The 24,775-nt window shown below is 41.1% G+C and overlaps 1 protein-coding gene across 3 annotated transcripts; it reads left to right on the top strand.

Annotated features, from left to right (window-relative positions):
* The first annotated feature begins 489 nt into the window (after positions 1-489).
* Positions 490-24,716, top strand: golga3 (golgin A3). 3 transcript variants are annotated; one of them, XM_028577142.1, is made up of 24 exons: positions 490-563; positions 1,775-2,057; positions 3,492-3,773; positions 4,611-4,723; positions 5,207-5,913; positions 9,193-9,301; positions 10,157-10,463; positions 10,926-11,128; positions 11,479-11,616; positions 11,840-12,001; positions 12,094-12,462; positions 13,292-13,369; positions 15,655-15,918; positions 16,111-16,205; positions 16,992-17,208; positions 17,876-18,019; positions 19,504-19,701; positions 19,855-19,971; positions 20,276-20,415; positions 21,008-21,140; positions 21,468-21,590; positions 21,891-22,055; positions 22,537-22,703; positions 22,848-24,716. In XM_028577142.1, exons 2-24 carry the CDS (start codon positions 1,904-1,906, stop codon positions 23,035-23,037), a joined length of 4,575 nt encoding a protein of 1,524 aa, XP_028432943.1. In that variant the 5' UTR covers positions 490-563; positions 1,775-1,903; the 3' UTR covers positions 23,038-24,716. The 3 variants fall into 3 exon arrangements, with proteins under 3 accessions (XP_028432943.1, XP_028432944.1, XP_028432945.1); XM_028577143.1 differs by having other exon boundaries at positions 22,540-22,703; XM_028577144.1 differs by having other exon boundaries at positions 3,492-3,647.
* Positions 24,717-24,775: the final 59 nt, after the last annotated feature.

The raw sequence follows: 24,775 nt of genomic DNA on the forward strand, positions 1-24,775 counted from the left end.
ATGGTCGACAGTGACATGGTATTTTAAATACAAGGCCAATATCATCTTAACTCAAATCCTCTCTGTGAAATCCAGTACAATCTCATTACATTGAGCGGTGGCATTATGTAATGGTGTGCGTATTCATGCAACCCTTGCATTTTGTGCAACGTATTGCGGCAGGCTCAAAAACAAAAACTGGCATTGGCAGCACTTCTGCATGGTGGCACCAGTGACACCAGCGGCACCTTCGCTTCAGCTGCCACTGCTGAAAAGTAGGGCGCAGCTTTTTGACCACAAGAGTGATGTCGGATGTGGTAATGCTTCCGACAGATTTAACGTTACCAGTAGTGTCCGTTCCATATTATAGTTCGTGTAATAAATGCGGCATTGCGATATGAATTTGCAATATATCTCTTATTATTATTGTTCTATTTAAAATCCAAACGATGTGTGCAGACACGCCGTTTTCTGACAAGGTCTATTTGTTTTTCCAGATGTGATGCGTCCTCTGTTTCCCGTCGGACAGATAAGGGACGGAAACCAAACAGCCACGTAGTAAAAGCGGCGAAGCTCGCAAAAGGGTGAGCTGTTATTGTTTTTTGTTACATTTACCGAAATTGTCATTTTATAATTTACACACGAGGTTTTGTAGCATAATTACCCGACGGAAGGTAATTCGTTGATTTATTTAAAATATTTATGAAATCACTCCTCTGCACTGGCGCTGGCGATTCTAGCTAACGTTAGCGAGTTAGCTAGCAAATGTAGCTTGACAGGTTCCGTGGTAAACACATATAGCTAGCTAGCAGCTAGCTGTCTCGCTAGCTAGCTTTGGCTTTAAGCCTAACGTTATCCTCCTGGTCATTAACCGGCAGAGTTTTACTAAACCTAGCTAAACCAGTCGACACATTAGGGGACTATAAAAGCATCTACATGCACGTTTATCAATCACTGTCACGTTGTTATTTCTACTGAAGTGGTGACTCCAGCAAAAAGACACTGGAACTGAACAGATCTAGGCGATTTGGAACGTCACAGAGTGTAATAACTCCGATACGTAGCTAGCTAACTTAGCAACACCACCTTGGAGTCAAAGATTATCATTAATATTTAAAGCATAAGATGATTATATAACTTTAAACTTGCAGGACTTTTGAATAATAACGCTGTCACTGCACTTTAACTCCACAGCTGCATACATTCCGCTGTTAATAAAGAGATAACCTAGCTAATGCCAGACTTATCTTAAAATCCATAAATGCAAACCGGACCTGTCGACAAATGTACACAATTTGTAAGCATGGCTAATATGTTTCTGAATTGTTTGTGCAAAATTCTCCAAACTGCTTGAGATACATGTTAAAGGCTTGGATTTAAATGCCTGTTTACTGGTCGATATGGCTTATGTCTGAATTATCAACAGCTTCTACCGACTTATACAACTATTTAATTAGATAGATCTGTTGTAACCTTAGCCGTTTAAATTGAAACGTTTTGGCCTGTCATATTTGTTAACGGGGTTTGTCGCATCTGTTTCAATGTCAAAGTAAAATAATGTAATGTTAATCTATATTTAACGCGACACAGTCTACTTAACGTTACCAAGCCAGCTTGTTAGCCCTTCACTCTAGCTTATGTTTAAATTAAAGCAGGCTGTGTTGTTACATAACATCATTATTGTTAAAAACCGATCACTTCTAAGGAGCTACAGCATCTTCTGTGATGTATATTGATCTTTATAATGTGTCATTCTCCAAACATGGGCTGCGCATTATACATTTTCTCTCTTTAGTGCTGACTGTGTTCAGAAGTGTTCCTGGACACTGGCATGCTCCCAGCTGGCCTGTCTCCTAAGAAGATGGTTTTGTGAGAAGTTGTTTCTGAAGGGGCACCAGCAGTATTGTGACTGTTCAGTTTCTTTATGGAAATGGATACTAACCAATCAGAAGCAGCTCACATGGAGGCCAATGCCTATCAAGGAGACCATGGTATAAAATCCAAAGTGGAAGGTGAAAAACAATTGAAACAACAAGGACTGGACAACGCACAAAACCTAAAAGGGGATTTTCATAATGGTGAGTACTGATGCTGTCTCGATGGGATACAATTAGGTTAAGTGTCTATAGGGATATGTCTGTAATGTCCATCTGAATATGCAATGATTTATATGCCAAAATTGATTTTTCTGACTCGTGTGTATATAGCCTAATATGAGGGAACTAATGTCACAAAACATAAAGCCTGTAGAGGCCTGGTCTTATTTGTCAGTGAGTCTAATCACAAAGATGTCAAAGGCAAATAAATCATTTGTGTTGGACATATTTGTAATATATTTCTACTGGAATGAATGTCCTTGTGCTGTGCTTAGCTTGTTTCCAACTCTGATCTGTTGACCTGCAATGTTCTTCCCCCTTTAGGCATATTACTGGTAACACTTGCCATGCATGACATGTTTTGGTGGCTACTACAAGGCCTTGAGCGTTCTACTGCTCCATGTTACATGGCTCTTTGAACTGAGGTGGCTGAACTGAATTATAATTAATTATCTTCAGGGGGCACTATCCTTTATAGTCTACAGTGGTTAATGTTTAAGAGAAGAAAAAAATAAGGCAATGTGAAAATTACTAAAAATATGTATTTTTAAGCCTTAAATACTCCTGAAAAGTTGACAAGTTAGTTGTTACTTTACAAAAGAAGGTAAAAGGTTATTTTCTCAAATTTTTTCAAAAATCTTGACTATTTTGCTACGGACTGTGGGTGTGATTTGATCAGTTGTTTCACTGTCGCCTGGTAACATAAGCAAACGATCCCACAACTGTCATCAGAACTGTTGCTAAATTCTGATTGGTGCACAGACATATGTACATATATACATATACATATATACCCGTCGTTTTGTTTGCCTGTTGCGCTCTGCTCTTCTATCTCCTTCCATCATATTAATTAGGATCATATTACGCTGGAGCCTTCGTCTTCTGTGTTTCTCTGTTAAGTACTCCAGCCTAGTCTTTAAACGCCACCGTTCGAATGCCATTATGAGGATCCCGGCAAGGCACGAACATTCCGATGGCCTCCATGCTGGTTTGTTGTACGTGGCGCTACGCTAAAGTCCAGTGACGAAGCTATAAAGACCGTTGCCGTGCTTGCGTCACTCCCTTACCCCTCCTATCATTCCCTATGGCCACTTGGCCAGTGTGACTGCAAATGGCAAAAACTGGTTTTGGGTGAGAGTAGTTAGAACTGTTTAGAAGCGGACTGTTCTTATAACTATGTTCCTGTAACTGCTTGGTCGGAAAGAGGCTCAAGAGTAGGTGCAGCTAAAGGGATGCATCAGTACCCACATGCTGCATGAATGTTTCTAGCCACCTTTTTCTCTTAAGCTTTTGTAGTTTGACAGAGTTGCCCAGCCAGCTTGCTAATTGTGGACTTTCGCTTTGCAGTCTAGTTCATAATAACTTCTCAACTAATTGTCAAATTCCTTACGGCTTCTCTTCCCCCTTCTCTTTCAGGTGCTGTCAGTTTAGATGCGATGCCAAATGGAAACGGACTGGCAGTGGAATTGAGTGCTGCAGGGACGACCCATGTAAATGGGTCCCTCTCTCCGACACCCCCTCCCCAGAGCACCAGCTCCCCTGTCAACTCCCAGACCCAAGAGCCCTCCCCAGGTTTGGCTGCTTTACCACCCATGATGCTAGAGAAGTCTCAGGGGGCTAGTGCTGAGATCACGGTTCACAAGGGTGATTCATTGCAGTCCCTCAGACTCAGTATGCCTATGCAGGAGACTCAATTGTGTAAGCATAAACTTGTGTGGAGTGAATGCCCCCTCTATACCCACCTGTATTTTAACCCCATTTTGCTGTGGGATGTTTTGCTTTTTTTGGCGCATGTACACATTTGTTTTAACTCCCGTGTCTGTGTATTATCTAAACACAAGGGTTCAGTGGGACTTTCTTGAGTTGTTTGAGTCTACCCCTTTTTGGTATGGGTGCTTCTTGGAACACTGTATGGACTAATGACTGCATTTCGGAACTAATCCCTCTAGCATGTTATCTTGTTGGTGGCACGTGAAAATTCCTATAGCATCTCCTTTGGTTGCACATAAACATGACTGATCCAATATCTTCATTTAAGTCATTGCAATATTGGCAACACTAGCCGCATAGTTGTTGCAGCCATGACTGAGTTAAAGTTTTTCATATGTGTGTACACCAACCAAGCAAATGGACTGATGCAGCATAGGGCACCGTTAGATACATGGGTGTTAACATGTACTGCAACACCCATCCTGCCGCCTGCTCTAAAAATCCGCAATAGCTGTCAGGTAAAATGGAGAATGTTGCAGTGCAGTTTGTGGATTACTAGTCACCGTGGCTTGTACCAAAAACATGTTTCCTGCCCTGGGTGTGAGATAGGAAACTTCAATTTGAATAATTTATTTACTATTGTTGTGTGAGGACAGGATTCCAGGCAGCTTCACTCCTCACCAACAAACAATATAGTACAAGCATTGAATCAATAATTTTAATGTACAGCTCATTGCTAAGATTCAACTTTTACAGTCATATAAAACCAGGTCTTGTGTAAATAAAGAGCTGTGGTGCAGTTGGTCTAACATACTTTCTCTTCAGCAAACCAGAAGCCCTCGCTGGATATGGAGAATGAGGAGAAGATTCGCCTGGAGGCTCGCCGGCGTCTGGAGGAGCAACTCAAACAGTACAGAGTGCAGAGACATAAGGAGAGGGTGAGTGAATGGTGTAACTATCAGGTTATGGGCAGTACCAGCTCTTCTATTTGCCCTCAAAGGTCCTCATGTTTTCAAAACCAGTTTTGGCAGCTTCTGCATCATTAAAATGAAATGTCTACCATTAGACAACTATCTATTTCTTGATGCTGTATATGTGGCGTTTTGTGCTTCATGCTTATGGACCTATTCTCAGCTGAAGTTGGCTGCTAAACATGCTATTTTCTTGTAAAATTTAACCCAGAAGATTAACAGTTTATCAGGTATTGAGGCCACAGCGGTTCACTTTGGAGAAATGTTACGCATTGGTGCACGTTTGGCTCCAGAATTGCCCTCTATTTGTGTTTTTGTTCTTTATAGTTTCTGTCATTGCTATTCCCAATTGAATATTTTATACTGTGTTTTTTTTTTTTAAGCTGAGCAACCTTGTTGTCTGATTGTATCACATTGGCAGTACATGGTTTCATCTCTTTCTGTTTCTAGTCTCACCGCACCACCCCCAAGAACAGGCCATTCAGCACCCTGGATCCAGAGCTCATGCTGCATCCTGAGGGTCTACCCAGGGCCAACACTGTTGCCATGACAACGGAGTATTCCTTCATGAGGACCAGCGTCCCCCGGGGTCCCAAACTGGGTAGCTTGGGAATTCCCCCTTCCAAGGAGAGAAAGTCCAGATCACCCCGGCCGAGCAAGATCCACTCATTGGCTGACTACAAGTCTTCTGGGAATGACGGTGGAGGTGGAGGAGGTGGTGGAGTAAGAACAGCAGACAACACCATGAGCTCCCTCCAGTCCACCATGAGCTCCGTGTCCACGTTGTCTGAGTTCAGTGTGACGTCGGAGACCGAGGCACAGCCTGGTGCTTTGCTCCAAGTCGGGGACAATGTCTCCGAAATTGACGGCAGTGAATCAGGAACAAGGCCGGGGAATGACGGCAACGACAGCGACAGCTCGTCCTACAGCAGTGTGTCTACCAGGGGGACAGTCGGGATGCTCTCAGCAGCAGTGGAAAGGCAGCTTGGCTCCTACACGGTGGAGGGGAGGGAGATTGCCCCAGAGGCCATGGGTCAGTTCCCCTCCCTGCAGGAGGTGCTGCAGGCGGCCAGTGAAGAGCAGCACCTGCTGGAGCTGGAGCGGGAGAGAGAAGGGACGGCGGAGCCTCGCAGCCGCAGGGACAGCTTCTCCAGCAGGTACTTGACTACATCAAATAGAGAAGGAATAAAATAACAGGTGGAAAGTAACAAATTACAATTACTCACGTTACTGTAATTGAGTCGTTATTTTGTGAACTTTTACTTTTTAAAGTAGTTTTTAAAATCTGTACTTTTATTTTTTACTTAAGTATGTTTTGTTTGAAGTATTGTACTTCGCTACATTTTAAATCACATCTGTTACTAAATAAAAGAGGTCTGTAATGTTGTTTTGCAGCGTTGCTTTGGCAAAGTATCTGTCAACAAACTAAATTCAAAATGGCTTTGTTCCCTTATCAGATCGCAAAAGACTGTCATGTAATTAAATAAGTATAAATAAATTATAAATATAAAAAGCTTTATCTCCCCCCGCTGTTAAAAAATAAGTTTTTAACTTTTACTCTGAGTAAATTTTGAATAAGCTACTTTTTACTTTTACTTGAGTAGATTTTTATTCTGGTAATTTTACTTGTACTTAAACCTCCATTATGTAATGTTTTGAGTTGATTCTTAGCAAAACTCCCTTTTGTTCTTTCACAAATGTGTGCTTAGTGATGCACCGATGTGAAAATTATGGCCGATACCGATAACAGATATTAATATTGCTGTTATGGCCGATACCGATATTTGCCGATGTCGATATCTCTGTATAGAACACATCTTTTATGAAAATCAAATAAGGAACTATTTTCCAAAAGGCATTTTTTTTACTTTTGTGATTTATTTTCAGAAATCACTGATATTGGGCACCTTTACCTGTGTGCAAAATATGACTGTCATCAGATTTTCAGAAGAAAATCTAAATATTTATATAAAAATACATTTTTAAAAGGATACAAGTGTGTCCTGAATTCACACTATGAATAAGCCAACCCTGAGTATTCACAATAAACATCTAACTCACTTGAGACCAAGTCACTGTATTCTGTAAACATTGTACAACAGTTCAAAACTTTAAAGTACGGTAGTAGGCCTTAAATGGCCAAAGCCAAAAGTATTGAAAGAGGTAAAATGTGAAAATGGAGCCAGAAAAAACTGGACTGAACAGACACTGGCTTTTGCAGTCTGAACTGGAAGTACAGTAACTGCCAAGTACTTAAAGGTTAGGCCTAACCCTTGAAATTATAGAAATTGGTGCCTTCTAGGCCGAGATAAGCCATAAAATGCGTTTTTTGCTCATATGGATGAAAGACACCAAATCCCAGAATTCACTTGCTTCGCTGCTTAGACTCTACTCCCAAGCCACATCCACCTACAGATCGACAGTGAGGCAGCATTCAACTCAACCCAAATGTGTTTTATTGTCATTTCAACCATATACACGAAACAACATTTCACCGTGGCTGTAATGGTTACACATTTAAAATATATAAAACGACATACAAAACAGGTGTTTACAGTCAACCAAGCGCTAATGCTAGTATGCATTAGCTGAACTTTACGTGTGTGTGCAATAGCTACATGTAGCAGATTATAAACACAGTTGTAAATTTGCGTGAAATGTAGAACGGTCGGCATTTACTAGTCACAAACTTCCCCAGCAGTTAGCATTTAGTGGGATACAAGCAGCTAATTTCTGCATAAGTCCGTGTTAACAAAATCTCCACTCTTACCCGGCGACATGTTTCCACAACAAGAAAAACACAGTAGTCTCTGAACTCGCGTTTGGAGTTTCGTTTAAGTTGGATGTACTCCAGTTTGTTGTCTAATGAGCAGACACTTGCAAACAGGATTGATGGAACAGGTGGCTGGCTAGCGTTAGCTTTCCACCTAGCTAGGTCCAGCCCCCGTTTGCGTTTCACCGCTGAGAATGTACCCCCATGATCTCCGCCGCCGCTGCCCACTTCGGCCGCCGCCGTTGCCCACTTCGGCCGCCGCCGCTGCCCACTTCGGCCGCCGCCGCTGCCCACTTCGGCCGCCGCCGCTGCCCACTCCGGCGGCCGCCGCCGCTGCCCACTTCGGCCGCCGCCGCTGCCCACTTCTGCGGCCGCCACTGCCCACTCCGGCGGCCGACGCCGCTGCCCACTTCGGCCGCCGCCGCTGCCCACTTCGGCCGCTGCCGCTGCCCACTCCGGCCGCCGCTGCTGCCCACTGGTCAAACTAAGCTGTACGGCGGGCCGCAGCAACCGAACAGCAACCTCTTACTTCCGAACATTCATCTCTCCCCCGCCCACCGAGAACCGGTGGTCTACTAAAATTTCCAGTGTCCCACTTCGCAGATTCCGTCTGCAAAAACCAACATCCCCGCCCACACTTTTTCTTCTTCTTCTTCTGATTTCAGCAGTATAGACGCTGTTAAGCGTATTACTGCCCTCCACAGGTCAGATTTAAATCTAAATTCTCACACACTCAAATCTAAGCCTACACACGTCAAATACACAGGAATGATTCACATCGGCTCTATTCATCGGCCCTATTTTGACATCGGAACGATACCGATGTGTAAAAAAATGACCATATCGGCCGATATTATATCGGCGGCCGATATATCGTGCACCACTATGTGTGCTCATTCATGTGTAATTACTTCCACCAACTAATCAAAGTATTCTCGTAAGCGTAGAATCTGACATTCAGAATCATTCAGACTACATACAAGCGAGCCGCTCGAATGACGGCAGCCATGTTGCGCCTCCATCTTTAAAATACATTAGCCAAAGAGGGACCTACCTCCACATTTCGCCCTCTTACACCTATTGGCACCGTGACGAATGCCAGGGGGAGATTACTCGCCAGGGAAGCGAAAAAGAGAATTATTACGCGACAGGCAAAGCAACAAGACCAAAGTTAATATTGGAGTGGCTAGAACAGCTGCGTGGAAACGGTGGAGATACTAAGAGCTAATTTTGGGTTCGGCCACAGTAGGAGGAAGGGCTAGAAAGTAATATTCAGTTGGTTGTTATATACAATTTCACCGCTAGATGGGAGAAATTCATACACAATGTAGCTTTAAGTAAAAGTTCATTAAAGTAATAGTACTTTTACTTAAGTAGTTTTTTTTTTTTGTCCTCTTTCCACCTCTGTAAAATAATGGCTACAATCAACAATTCTAGATATTAACATTGTGTTTACGGCCATATTTAAGCCAGATAAGATAATGCTTGGCTAGAACTGCAGTTCCTCACATTGATTGCTGGAACTCACAATTGTTTGGCATTTTTGTTTTGTTGCTGTAGATTACTTGAAACAATGAATTGATTATGTAAATTGTTGTAATGTTCTGTCAATCAACTAAATGACTAATCATCAGCGCACTAATGTTATTTACATTTGTTGCAGTGTTTCTTTGGAGAGTTCAGTGATGGGCCATGATGATATGCTGCAGGTGTTGAAAGAGAAAATGAGACTGGAGGGTCAGCTGGAATCTTTGTCATCTGAAGCCAATCAGGTAATATAACCTCTTGATTTCTCGCTCATATTTTCCGTTCCTTTTGCACAAATCACCCATCCATGCGTATTTTGTACAGGAGTGGACCAAATAACATAAAACCATGAAAATCATCTAACAGACTACACCCTCAAAAATAGCATAGAGTCTAATCAACATGTCTTTCACAGTTTCATATAAAATAAGTTGTAAAGACATGACAATTTGATTGTATTATACTGAAAAGTGTTGCTATTGCTGCTATTTTGCTCACCTATTGTACATTAGACGTATGACTCATTATCCTAAATTGATACCTGAAACAATCAATTAATTGATTATAATAATTAATTATAACTGTGTGTATCTATCCTTTACATGAGTCAGTTAGTATTTAGATACTTAATTTACAACCCAATTGAAAAACGATGCAGAGTAATTTGTAGCAATCCGAAACGGATGCGCTCGCATTTAATTTTGCTGCAGTATCTGGTGGTATACCCATTAATGGCTGGTTAATTGTGCCACCTATATCTGCCATTATTGAGCTTGTACGTCATACTTTAACTTTATCCAAATAGTCTTCTATTTAAATGCTTACCCAGGATTGTGAAGGACATGTCTTATGAAACACAGGACCAATATAAATAATCTATTTATATATTTACAAATGTGCTTTTGTTTGCCAAATGGACAAGTGGAGATTTACTTCATAAGAATGGGTGTACTGATGATAATGCCATGTCATTTATCACAGCATTCAAAAAAATTCAGTTTAGCTTAATGGCTTTTTCAATTTACCCACCCAGATGACAGTATATTGGAAACCAAGAATAATCGGGGTGTAAGTACTGACCATGCTGTCCTTTCCTCCAGGCTCTCAAGGAGAAGACGGAGCTTCAGGCCCAGCTCGCTACAGTGAATGCCCAGCTGCAGGCTAAGAAGGAGGAGGCTCAGCTCAGCCAGGTGAAGCAAAGCGCCCTCACTACTGAGGTCGGCACACTGCGGCAAAACTGCAGCCAGCTTGAGAAGGCCATGGTGGATCTCCAGGGCAGTCTGGAGAGCAAGAATGCCAGTCTGACTTCTCTGAGCAATGACCTGAATGTGGCCGAAGACCAATACAACAGGCTGATGGGGAAGGTGGAGGAGATGCAAAGCACTGTAACCTTGAGAGACAATACAGGTGGGTGACGGAGAGCCAGAGAGCTGAGCGTAACAATAAATAGTCAACATCTCTAATTGTGCTTTGAGTTAATGAACATCCACTATGGAATGAAGGGGTGTGGTCAGTTCAAGAGTGGGCTAGGGTGGCGGCATTTGAAAAAGAAAAAGTCATATAAATATTTTTCCAGATTGGATGTGGAGGGCTCCAGAAGCTTTGTGCTAGGGAGAGAGGTGTATGATGGGCTTATGGTGATCATTTATACATATGTTTATTTGGTTTATAGTGTATCTACAATGTTATTATTATGCTGTTGTGTGGTCTTAAATTTTGTAGATGATGTGTCATCTGTGCCATTTTTTTTTTGGGGTTTGGGGGGAGTTCATGTTTTTTTGAACACCCAATACAATATTGGCAAACACCCTGACAGTGCATATTCACACTCATGTTAAAATGAGATGTTTTGGTCTTTCACGTTTGCAGTCCAGGAGTTGCGTCATCAGATGGGTGGTCTTCAGAGCCAGCTTCAACAGGTCCAGCTGGAGCGCAGCACCCTGCAGAGCCGAATGAAGACATCCCAGGCCGAGATTGACTCACTTCAGCAGCTCAGGCAGTGGTACCAGCAGCAGCTAGCAGTGGCGCAGGAGGCAAGAGTACGACTGCAAAGTGAAATGGCCAACATGCAGGTAAGGTTGATGCTAATGCAGTTGGTTTTTAATCAGGGGATTGACATTTGAAATAATATAATTAGGCACAGTTCACTCTAAGGTATAGGTCTAACTTTTATTGTCCCTTTTAAAGTTAACTGGACTGAGACCTCTGTTGTGTTTTGACTAGAATCAGTTCTCAGGAAGGAGCTCATGCCTTTGAGAGGGGAATATGCTTCAGTAACTAATTAACTGCTGTATATGTATTTTTTGTTTTTGGACTTGATTTGCAAATGAATGAATAAAACGTCAAAAAAAAGAAAGAAAGGGCTTAACATTTGTCCGACAAGAGTTGACATGACACTTTGTTGTTTTTGTATCTCGCCCAGGCTGGACAGATGACTCAGATTGGTGTCCTGGAACATCTGAAGCTGGAGAATGTGACTCTGTCGCACCAACTCACCGAGACCCAACACCGCTCTATCAAAGATAAAGAGCGTATTGCTGTTCAGCTGCAGAGCATTGAGGTATACTCTCCTCCAACATCTCTTTCTGAATATGTCGACATCAGGTTTGTAAAGTTTATATAGGAAACAACCCATACCTGAAGGCTTTTATTTAGTTAAAAAGCCAATCAGGTAAAAGCAGGCTTTTCTAAATTATCCAGGACTAAAACAAGGTATTATTGTTTTCTTTTGTTTAAATCAATCTAGCATATTGTGTGAAACTTTTTTACTGTCTGTGACTTAGGTCGACATGCTGACACAGGAAGCTGCTTATAAGCAGATCCAGGATGCAAAGAACATGGTGGAGGATGATCTGCAGCACAAACTGGAGGAGTTTGAGGATGAGCGGGAACGATTAATTAAACTGGCCAACACAGCCAGCGCCCTGGAAAGGGAACTAGAGCAGGTAGTCAAATCATTGGTTTTCCACCTTGTATAGGCAGTACAATTTGTATTGTACTCTACTCCAAACCGCCTTTGACACACTCTCCATCTTAGGCCAAGTTGACCCTTTCCCAGAAGGACGTGCAGCTGCAGTCCCTCCAGAAAGAGCATCTGGAGCTGATGCGCCAGCTGACCACCACTCAGGAGAACCTGCACACCAAAGAGCAGTCCATCAACCAGCTGGAAGCCCGCTACCTGGAGCTGGAGGCCCAGCTCGCCGAGCTACAGACAGAGAGCAGCGGCAAGGACGACAACATCCAATACCTCCAAAACGAAAAGATTGTCCTGGAGGTGGCGCTGCAGGCGGCCCGCGCCGACAAGAGCCAACTTGACGACAACGCTGAGCGGCTCGGAGAGGATGTCCTGGTGGCGTCGGATATCTTGGATCAGCTCAGACAGGAAGTCCAGGTCAAAGCAAATCAGGTATGATACAGGTGGGAGGTGGAAAAATGAAAACGCCTACAAAACTTAAAGTGCTCATATTATGCTTTTTGGCTTTTCCCTTTCCTTTATTGTGTTATATATCTTTTTTTGTGCACGTTATAGGTTTACGTCTAAATGAAAAAGCCCAAAGTCCCCCGTCCATTTATATATGAGCACTTTAAGGTAATGGCATTGAAATATAATCGCAACCGGAATCGAACCATTACATGGCGGCTGTGGCTCAGTGGTAGAGCGGTCGCCTGCCAATCGGTTGGTTGTTCGATCCCTGGCCCTGCAGTCGAAGTGTCCTTGGGCAAGACATTCTCCATTTGCGCATTGGAGTGTAAATGTGTGTGAATGTTTATCTGATGAGCAGGCACCTTGTACGGCAGCCTCGGCTACAGTGTATGAATGTGTGTGAATGGTTCCTGTACTATGTAAAAGCGCTTTGAGTCGTTAAGACTAGAAAAGCGCTATATAAATACAATCCATTTACATGACTTAACACCAACTATTGACATTCCTTCATTATACTTCCATCTACATCTGTAGTGTAGTTAAAAACGTTCTCAGTCATGGGGAGCAGCAATTCTTTGGGCATAAAGCATTGTAGGAATTACTGAGCTGCTAGTGGCTTGGTTAGCCCTGGCCTTGCATTTCTAAGACTCCCTCCTTTTGATGAAGGTGTGTGTTTTCCATTTAGTTTAAGCAGTGAAATTCAAGAATTGAAAGATAATTCAAGTAGCTTTTTGCATCCATTCTTTTTCTTTAGTTACCTCTCCACCACCATGGTGTAGTGAATAATGAAGGCCATTTGTCTTTGTTACAGATAGAAACTCTTCAACAAGAAAACAGTTCCTTGAAGAAACAAGCTCAGAAACTGAAGGAGCAGTTCCATCAACAGAAGGTAAGTCATCTCCTTTGCTTTTACAGTATGTGACATTGTGTACCGCTCTCTTTTACTGGGTAGAGTTCATAGCAGCCAGTGTAGACTGTAGACTTTGCTTACGTTTATAATTATTTTTTAAATTTATTTATAAAATCTGCTAGCTGGCGCTGTCGTGGGAGGACGTATTGTAGAGCCAGATGGCTGTCATCTCAGAAGAGTGCTGTTGACACGCCTCGGTGGATTGAGCAGTGATGGTTGCTTCTCATTTTGTATAGAAAGGCTGTAATAAAGAGGGTGGTGTTCATTGACAGAATGACAGAAATGTGTATTGTATTGGACTCTGGTTTTTGTAGACCCTTCAGACTCGTGCATGCACATTTATCTTGGTCCATCAAAATGTACCAGTGGCTGCTTTCAGCAATTCAGAAAAAGCTAATTTAGTGCACCTCTGGTTGTAAAGAAGAAAAATCTGCATTATCAAGACACTAATATGTCCCTTCACTGCATCTGAAGTAACTTCATGAATGGGAAGTCCGGGATTTGTGAGGTACTGTAGCATGACTGATAAACTACTTGTTAAAGATGTACAGGGTAGTGGGAAAGAGGAAAGATGGGGTATTTAGATGCTTTGTCCATTTATGTTTGTAGAAAAATGCTCAATTGCAGCTTCTTAAAGGCACAAAGAACCCAAAAGGCTGACAGCTACTCTGGTTTCAATTAGGGCTGGGCGATATGGTTGAAAACTGTATCACGATATAAGTTTTTCATATCGATAATTATTGATATTTTTTATGACCTATTTAAAATAAGGACCAGGAGAAAAATATATTAAATTAAAACATTTTTATTTTAAACTTAACCCTGCTCTGATTATAATCCCCTCAGTTATAAAAGCAGAAATGTCAACACAACCATGGAAAACACTTAAATAATTAAAATGTAAACAGGTCTAAAATCACAATGAACACTTAACAATTATCTCTTAACATTAAGGTGCAAAATTAAAGAATAAATAAGAAATGCTTAATAAAGTGTCATAAATAGTGCAAAGTGTTAGCTAAATATAAGAAACCTGAGAAGGAACTATTTTCTGCAGGTTTAGTGCTAGGTTGGTAACCTGGCTTCTGGACAGTGCCCAGCATGTCTGCCTTCGTTATTTCTTTCTAGCGTTTAGTAAGGCGCTGATGCAGAGTACCTCTCCATGGGGCTCTGCTGCTTGTGCCGTGTTGCAGCTGCAGATGTTGTTGGACGTTGATGGCGAATACGGCTGTGCTCCAAAGTGTGAGCGCGGCTAAAGTGGTAAAACAAGTTTATGGTAGTACCAGTGTTGGTGGGGACGACGGTCTGACGTCATTGGTCTATCTACAGTCAGACTTATAAAATCCCCAAAACTGCCATACTGACTTTTCCTGTTTTATCAACGATTTCCTCGCTCGCTGCGGCACTCACTTTCCACTCCACGCCGGTTCTGTTATTGGAGAACACGAGACAGCAATGTGGCGCAACCAAACATGATACTGTTACATGATTGGATGTTAGAGTGTCACTCCCTACGTTGCTAGGTTGCCAGAGAGTGAGGGCCTTTGTTCATGCAACCAAACTTGATTCACAACCTCTGGTTTCTACCAATGGTTTCTTCTGATGAAGAAAAACAAGTTATCGAACGTTTTATCGACCGCATTTTCTATTTATATTGATTATGTGTCTATCGCGATACATATCGTTATCGTTTTATCGCCCAGCCCTAGTTTCAATGGGTTTCCAACATTGCTCTTTTCTTACTTTTATGCATTGACAAGTTCACTCCTATTTTCTTATTTTTTTTTTTATCAATTTATATTTCTTTTATTCCTACATAATACAGCTGCCCATGGTACAGCTGTACCAACATTAATCTGCGTTAACAAAAACAACATGCATCACAGCTTTCCGTTAATGGTTTCCTGTAATCATTTTAAAATGTTCTACTGTCTTTAGTATAATACGTATGTTTATATTTCAAACACAATGCTATTTAAAAAAAATATATAGATTATTCCTGTACAATTTTGTTTTGTATAGACCTCCTTTTATTCAGTTTCCCATAACCATGTGAAATGTATCTCACTCAAGCCCAGAGACGATGCAGTGTGGGATTCAAATCCTGTTTTCAGCCCTCTCTTCTGCACTGTAGTTACATTGTGTTGTGGAAAGTATTTTGCCTGCTGTCTCAGTGAAGACAAATAGGAGCAGGACTACTTGCACTCCTTAAAAGGATAAAGCGCTCCCTTTGTTAATTAGACACACGGTTATTGACTTTACAGGTGATGGTGGAGGCCTACCGTCGGGACGCCAGCTCCAAAGACCAGTTGATCAGCGAGCTCAAGTCCACCAAAAAGCATCTGTTGGTGGAGGTGAAGGAGCTGAAGCAGGAGCTGCTGGGCGTTCAGGGGGAGAAGCAGAAGGCCGAGCTGGAGCAGGCCCAGCTGCAGAAGGAGGTGGTCAGAGTCCAGGAGCAGATGAACAACATGGAGGCTCATCTGCAAGCCATTCAGACCGAAAGGGATCAGCTAGAAACCCAGGTCCAGGTAATTATACTGTACATCTTTTCATTTGTTCAATATTACTTATCAAATGTACATCACAAAGTACCTTAACAATAAAAGTAGAGCTAATGTTTTGGATGTAGTATAAGCAGGTGTAAGTAAACCGTGTATTGCCAGCAGTTATAGTGTGAATCCTATTGTAATTTGAAGTATTCTGTTTTTCTCCCACTCCAGTCGTTACAGTTTGATCACAGCCAGCTAGCAGCAGTGACTGAAGACAATGAAGGCCTGAGGAAACAGGTGGAGCAAATGGAAGGAGAAGCCAAAAAGTGAGTCATCTGCTGCATAGAGATTTGGAGAGCTTGAATGACTATCACAGTAAGGACTTGGATCATGGTGCATTTCCCCATTATCAAGGGCTATTTATAAATATAAATAAAGGGCATTGCTTATACAATTCCTGATCTCCACATAGACAAATAAGTATGTACACCTACATCTTAGGGCTGGGCAATATATTGATATTATATGGATATTGTGATTATGGGACTAGATATCGTCTTAGATTTTGGATATTGTAATACCGGTATGCCATATGTGTTGTCTTTTCCTGGTTAAGTGATGTAATTTCCTGAATTTACCAGACTGCAGTTCTATTATTTGCCCACTTAGTCGTACATCCACATCATTGATGATTATTTATCTAAAATCCCATTGGTAAAGGGAAGGAGTGACTGGGTAGCTCACCTGGATGAGCCCCATATACATGGGCTCAGTCCTTGCCACAGTGGCCGCATGTTTGATTCCGACCTGTGGCCCTTTGCAGCATGTTATTCTCACCCTCTCTCTTCCCTTTTGAATCCTCAGCTGTCCTATCATATAAAGGCATAAATGCCCAAAAAATAATCTTTAAATAATATTTTATTAGATATTAATTAAAAATAATACAGTATATATATTTTGTGAAAGCACCAATTGTCAACCCTAAAATTATCGACATTGAGGTATTTGGTCATGGATGCTACATCTTGTGTTCATATGTATGCATGGTCTGCTGTCGGAGCAACCTGATTTCATAGACATATTTATCTTAATTTCTAATCTGCATCTAATAGGGCCATCTCAGAGCAGAAGGTGCGCGTGAAGCGGCTGGGGACCGATTTGACCACTGCTCAGAAGGAGATGAAGGCCAAACACAAGGCCTACGAGAACGCTGTGGGCATCCTGAGTAGAAGGCTCCAAGAAGCTCTGGCTGACAAGGAGACGGCCGAGGCAGAGCTGGTCAAACTCAAGGCCCAGGTGTCGGATGGGGGACACAGCCAGGCCTTACAGGTGCTGTATAAATCTGGCAGATCTTTGCAGTTCCTTGAAAAATTCACTGCTACAATATCTAGTTTGGTGCAAAGTTTCAGGCTATTAGCATAAGGAAAGGCATCAATGTTAGGGAAGTCTGAGCAGAGCATTCTACAGTGTGTGGACTGGGCTCTCATTCTTTTACAGTTCTTAGCAAATGAAAATAAATCGCACAATCTGTGTGTCTCTTTCTACGAACTTTACAAACATCAGGAGGCCTAAGGTTGTATGGATACGAGGTCTATAAAACCTTTTTCTTGCACTGAATAAAATGAAGAGATGTTATTCTTGCCCCTGTCTAGCAAACATTAATATATAATAAGTAATATTTTGCATTTCTAATTGCAGTTAAGGAGTATTTTTATGCAGGTAGCTTGTTGTACTGTAAATGCCTCCTCATAGTCTGAATGAGGATTAATATTATAGTTAAACGTTTTTATTGTTTTTGTCCACCTGAAACAAGGACAACATTTTGAAAACATCAATAGGAAAGCCCTCTGTCTACCTATGTCCTCGACTCATATTTGTTTTAACCTACAGATATTTGTCATTTTATTGTGAATTATCCTTAATAATTGCACCTGTTGACTTAACTAAAACATATTGAAATGACGTGTTTTTTTTTATTTTTTTATTTTTCATCCAGGAGAAGATTAAGGCTCTGCAGGCTGAGCTGCAGGCTGTAAGCAACAGCAAGACGATGCTAGAGAGGGAGCTGCAGGAAGTGATCACCCTCACCTCCACCGAGCTGGAGGATTACCAGGAGAAGGTCATGGAGCTCGAGGATGAGGTGAACAATCATTAGTCAATCATTTTTGTCAATATGTTGAGGTTTTTGAACAGAACTGGAGTCTTATTTATAAAAATGGCGTACGCCGAAAAAAAGTCAGATTTATAAAACCGTGTGTACGCACACCTGTAAGCAATGTTCCCTTTATAAATCAGAGATTACCTACAAGCGTGCGTACGTGGATCAGCCTCTTATCCCACCCTGTACACGCCCATTTTTAACCATAAATAGTTAATGTAAAGCACCTCGTGAATGCTGATCAGTATGTTAATGACCCTGGCAGTTGTTCTTTCGTTACACCGAATCATGACGACTGGCGGAGAGAAAAAAATAAAAAAATAAAAACTTTCAGACGCTCGGGAATTGCTGCCAATTGAATTATAATTTCGGCCTGTTGTTGCACAGTGTAGGGAAACCGGATCTATAGACTACCTTTTATAAATAAAATCTTCCAAAACGGCAGGAATTACGGCACTCTGGGACAGCTTCAATATACCAGATGTATATAATAAGATTTAACAGAACTATATATTATATCCAAACAAGCCTTAGTGATGAAGTTGAAGATTATATATAATATTTATTTTAAAAAACACTTAGCTGTCTGAAACAGCCGGTTTCACCCAGAGTGGCGAGGACCTGTATTTGGACCGGGATGGCACGGTTCCGTCGCCTTTCCCTCTCTACTGGACCCAATTCAATACATACATCCAAGAGCTCAGCTTTAGGGAATCTAAATCGGCAAATTAGCCATCATGGTCCCTGAAGTCTCTTTTTCTCTTGATTCTTCCATTGGGGGTTAGTCCTCCTGCAGGGCCAGCATTACGCAGCATTACGCACGGGTTCACCGCAGTATTTATGTTTACAACAATTAGTGATTGTTAACACCTTGCCAACACAGCATCAACTAGTGGTATCCCCCACCCCGAGATACAATTTGAAGACTAAATAAAGTGTAATAGGCAAACGCACTTTTCTTCATGCAGGTTTTGTCACGTATTAATTAACAGTATTAAAGTTCGGACTGATAACGAGGACATTAAGGGTAAAGCTTGCGCGAGAGCTAAACGGCTGTATTTCCAGACTTTGACATTTGATGATATATGCATAGTTTTAAAGATAGATATTTAGTTATGTACACTGTGTTCTGCCGTTATCTAATGGTAGGGTATTTGATGCTATCCTGTATTCCATGCAGTCGGGCCATCTCATCCTCCTGCGCTCCGTAGCGGACAATGTGACGGCGAGACAGCGCCGATTTAAATATTAAGAACAAATTTTTATTTGAGTTTTTGAGTCACATTTTCAGCCCCGTTTTGTGCGTACGCCACGTTTATAAATGAGACCCCTGCTCTTTACTTCTGATGGGAAATGATTGTTTCCTGCATTTGATTGCAGCCCTGTATGAGCAGCATGTTTACACTTCTATCATAACTCACTTCATCTATGTTATTTTGTATTGATGACATTAATTGATTTCACAGCTTCAAGAGTCCCGATGCTTCAAAAAGCGGATTCGAAAGTTGGAAGATGCCAACAAGAAGCTAGCACTCGAGCTCGAACATGAAAAAGGGAAAATGGCTGGATTGGCACAGTCCCACAATACACTACGGGAGCATTCCAACATTTTAGAGTCTGCCTTAGCTAAGAGAGAGGCAGATCTTGTCCAGCTCAACTTACAGGTGAAAAAAATTGTTTCCTTCTTATAATGTTGATTACCCATTGTGTTGTAAAGTGTTCCTGTATGCCAGAATAGAAACATTTGGTTGTAAAATTATGCACTTAAAAAAAAAAATGTACCAGAACATTGTTTTCCCATTTGTCCATTTTTACAGGTTCAAGCTGTTCTGAAGCGTAAAGAGGAGGAGGACCAGCAAATGAAGCAGGTGGTACAAACTCTACAGCTTGCCTTGGAAAAAGAGAAAACCAAAGTCAATGACCTAAAAGAACAGGTAGGAGCTCTAAGCCGTACATCAGAATGCATTATGTTCTTCTTCTATTTAAGTTGAAATGCCAACTGCTCATCATTTTCATTTCCAAAGAGTCTGTCATTTGAATTTGAATATATTTAAATATTTATTTTAAGAGCATTTGCTTGGCACAAGGCACAATAAGAAGCCTCTAAGAATTATAAAAGTTCAGCAGCTGACTTGTGACATGTATCTATAGTAAGTCAGGTAACTTTCCTGGGGCATCTAATTTTCCGGGGTTTTGTCTCGGGCTGTACTGATGTGGTCCTGACGATGTGTCCTTTAGGTGGCAGCAGCAAAGGCTGAAGCAGCCCACAGCAAACGGCACTACAGGGCAGCTATGCTGGAGCTGTCGGAGATCAAGAAGGACCTGCAGGCCAAAGAGGACCTGGTCAAAGCTATGCAGAGTGAATCCCACAAACTACAGTATGTGCATGTATTTGATTTAAGACAGGGATCTTCAACAGGGGGTCTGGGACCCTTAGGGGTTCCTCAGAGTTACTGCAGGTGTGGCCACTGAGTTACTGTTTAATTATTTAAAAAAAGGTAATATACTTATGTCTGAAAATATACATAAAAGTATACATAAACATGAGTCCAACATATTAATAGCAAAGATAATTTGGGCCATTTGTGATTTATTTAAATTTTCTGACAGGCTACTGGCCTGTAGGTAAGGTAGCCTTCCACAGATACAGTTTAGCTTAAAGATTCACTGTGCTACATGTCTTTAACATTAAAACATGATGTATGAATATGTATATTGTGTGTATATATACTTTAGTATTGTATGCACCATAAATAGTTATGTATGTATACACATTATTGTAGGACCAGTTTAATTTGCTACTCAATTTTATACAATATGTAGTAGGGGGTCCCTCTCTTTCAGCTAGGGGTCCTCCCCCTAAAAAACATTGAAGACCCCTGAGTTAAGAATAAAGTAACTTTAAGCATATGACTTATTTTTAAATCTAACATTGCACAGTATATCTTAGCACTCATTTATACTATACAGGGCTCAGGATGAGCAGCACGCTCAGGAGGTTTCCAGGTTCCAAGAGGAGCTGGCTGAGGCCCACTCCCAGCTCCAGATCCTCCAGAAACAACTGGACGAGGAACTGGCCAAGCAGCCGCTCACTAACCAAGAGGTCAGAGACTGACTGGAATATTTAGCTGATCATGATAGTGGTAGTTTAAATATTTTGGCAAAGAGAAGCCATGGTCCTCTACCTCTGATATGACGGACACAATGCATGTTTGTTTGATTATATTTCTTTTTTTTTATGATTCGTATTATTTAACCTGAATTGATTATAACACAACATTTGACTGTGTAATCTTGTATCATTGTCCAGGGATTTCATGAAGAGTTTTAGGGTTCCAGTACTCTAATATCTGTTTGAGCCTTACTTTGAGCCATCACTTGTTGGCGAACAACTCTCAGTGACACTGATGTCTAACTTTAACTGGTTCAGGTTGAGGACCTGAAGTGGGAGGTGGAACAGAGGCAGAGGGAGATTGAGGCTCAGAAGCAGCAGCTGGAGATGATGGAGCAGTGTCAACACAGGGAACTGGACAACCTACAGAGAGCTCTGCAGGCAAGTATTCACTTGATTTGTAAAAAAAAAAGAATGGACACTAAGCTTGCTACTTAACTAGATGTAGATGATAACGTATGTCGGATTGCAGGGACCAAGATATGTTCATGTTGCGAATTGTATGTTGTTCAAAAAAAAGAAATAAAATGTTACTGTATTACAGAATTACTTTTCTAAAAGTGAACAGTTAGTGTCTAGGGAGACGAAGGGTGAACTGAGCACCGTGGTTATTTCTGTACAGTATGTACGTCATCACCTCCACCTTCCCTTTTATAACTTCCAAAGATTCCTCTGTCTCAGAACATCAAGGTGGAGCTGGAGTCGGTGCAGGACGAGCTGAGCGGCACCAGGAAGGACAAGTTCATGCTGCAGGCCAAAGTGTGTGAGCTGAGGAACAGCATGAAGACTGTTCTACTGCAGAACCAGCAGCTCAAACAGGACTTCAAACAGAGTCGTCTAAGGAAGGTAAGGCGTCTTATTCTTCACTGTGAACGTTTTAGTGCTTTTTTTCATAGGCTTTTCAGCCACAGCACCCTTTTTAAATTTTGGGGGAAACCACTATAGATTTGTACTAATTTAAATTATTTTTGCATTTGCTTATCGGTCATCAGTTACGCCAATATACCTGACGTTTGCACTATTACAGCTGTAGCTCTTTTTAGATAAAAACGTATTTATTTAGAATGGTAGTAGTGGTGTGACAAGTTCCCTCTCCTCCTCCTGTTTCTATGTAACCTTTTCTGATTTTAATAAAAAATATAAACGGACACGCCACGCGGCTGACACACTCGCATGACGCGTCCAGTGTTTAACCGGCCTAAAAAAACAAAACATCCTCTCTTTTTTAAAGTCCAATGTTGTAAGTTTAAATCCAAAAAAGAAATGCCTGCTTAAGATAACGGACTACTGTAAATACATCCCTGAAATGATGGTTTTGTTGGAGCAGCAGCGCATGGAGCTGAAGAGTGAGGGGAACCCATCCAACCCAGTGACACCAGTTAAGATTCCCGACTGCCCCGTGCCTGCCTCCCTGTTGGACGAGTTGCTGAAACCATCAACTTCTGTCAACAAAGAGCCCCTCAACAACCTGCACAACTGTCTGCGGCAGCTCAAGTACGCCTATTGTTCTAACCAAAGGACTTTGTTAACATTAGCCATGTACAGACGTGAAATTTTTTGTTGTGTAATGCTTGAGGAGCTGTCCAAATGCCAGAGTACATGTAATTTTTTCTTTTCTTTTTTTTTTTTTTCTCTCAGAGAGGAGATGGACAGCCTCCAAAGACAGATGGAGGAGCACACAGTAACAGTACATGAGTCAATGAGCTCATGGACAAACACAGAGGAGGGACTGGCTGAACTGGAGCTTGAAAACAACATCTCCAAACCATCAGCGCCACTGAACATGGTGGTGGAAAATAACAATGAAGCAGAACAGCAGCAGTCATAACAGAAGTACTTTTCTCAGGCCAATAGAGGGAGAGTGGAGTTTTATCCACAAAGGCACTTTTCGGCCCCTAATTCCCTTTCTCTTTTCTTAACAATTGCTGCCAACATTTGGCATTCTCCCATCAGCACAGAAGTGCTTTCGCAGAGTAATACTTTATATACCATAGCTTTATTCTTTCCTCCTTTATTTGACAGCTGTTTATATTTTTGTTATGCTATTGTCACATTTATTTATTTTGAGTTAATGAATTACAAATCTGACAGCGTCTCTTAGAGGATCCCCCATCCTTAGTTTTGTTATCATACAAATATGATCTAGTACGGACTGTTTAACTAATCTGTTTTTCCCTGTTAAGTTGGCGGGTTTTTTCTCTAAAAGTTATTTAGTCGTCATTGTCTTTGTAATAATGAAATCACTGGCTAATATGATGGCTGACATTAATTCCAAAAGTGTTTTTGGTGACACCAGACTGGCTATGAACTGTTCTTCCATTTCTTTGTGCCTGTGTACGAGAGCAGTAGCTCATCTATGATTTAACTGATGCGGTTACACATCCACATGGTTTCTAGGCAGTTGATGATGAAACATCGTCACTCCTTTTCATGAAGTTAAACGTCATGCACAATTGTGGTCAGTTTTTTTGTATTGCCTCTTGTTAAAATGCAGTGTTTCTTACATTTGTTGTAACCATATCACCTTGGGTTCTTACTGTTAAAAACATTAATCTCAGTTATATATGGAGGTGTTTTGTCTAGCATGGACTGCAGTAATTTGTACGCAAAAAAAGCCTTAAGCAATATTTAGTATGCTGTAAAGGACTACGTTTGAATGAGCATATTTCTGCTGAGGGTGTGTGCAAGATGTAATATGTTATATTGTATGTGTGTGCAAATCCTTACTGAAGAATGGTTTATTGTAAAAAAAAAAAAAAAGTGGGTCACATCAACTGACATTGCACACTAGATTAAAAACTTAACTGACTGAAAGGGAAAGTTTTACAATGAAGCAGAAATCTTACTACTTCTAACAGCAGGTGCAATCAGATGTGTTCATTTTCTGTTACATTTGGTACATATTGTATTTACTAAAATTGACTACCACTGAATCGGATGTTATACTTGTTTTATGGCTGTTTCGTGAGTATTGGGATAAGTTAATTGTTTCCAGAGGTTAATATATAAATACATTTACTTTTTGTATGATTGTAAAGTCATAATTGTTTAATAGTGTAACACAGATGAAATACAAAATATCAAATGCATACTATAAATCAAAGCCAATAGTAATTCTGGTACAGCTGCACTAAAGTTTGAGTGTAAAGGGGTCATTGGATGGTTCAGTAGCTTGTGTAACTGTGCTGCAGTTGCTGTGTTGGTGCTCATTCCCACACACCATTGTAATCATTATGAATTTCCAAAGGGACAAATATTTTGAGGAGAATGCTTACTGAGGCAAATAACAAATATATTGATATACTGTGTTCTGAAAAAAACCCACTACCTTTCACTTTTACGTTAGGTGGTATGTAATAATATTTGCTTTGGCACCAGCGCTCAATGCATATGCGTGTATGGCTGTATCTGCTTTTTATTTTTCAAAGGTTGGAATTGATTCATTCCTGTTTTAACATCTGTGTTGGGAGATGTGATTGTATTTATCATAAAATTGCACTATTCATCTGTCTGTAGTTTATGCTCATTCATTATATGTTGTCGACGCTACAAAGACTTTACAAATA

Source organism: Perca flavescens, chromosome 5, assembly GCF_004354835.1.
Source record: "Perca flavescens isolate YP-PL-M2 chromosome 5, PFLA_1.0, whole genome shotgun sequence".
Classification (NCBI taxonomy): Eukaryota; Metazoa; Chordata; class Actinopteri; order Perciformes; family Percidae; genus Perca; species Perca flavescens.

Coding starts and splice junctions, on each gene's coding strand:
- golga3 (XM_028577142.1), top strand. CDS start 1,904: ATGGAAATGGATACTAACCAATCAGAAGCAGCTCACATGGAGGCCAAT. Junction 11,129..11,478: donor GTGAAATGGCCAACATGCAG/GTAAGGTTGATG, acceptor TATCTCGCCCAG/GCTGGACAGATGACTCAGAT. Junction 12,463..13,291: donor TCCAGGTCAAAGCAAATCAG/GTATGATACAGG, acceptor TCTTTGTTACAG/ATAGAAACTCTTCAACAAGA.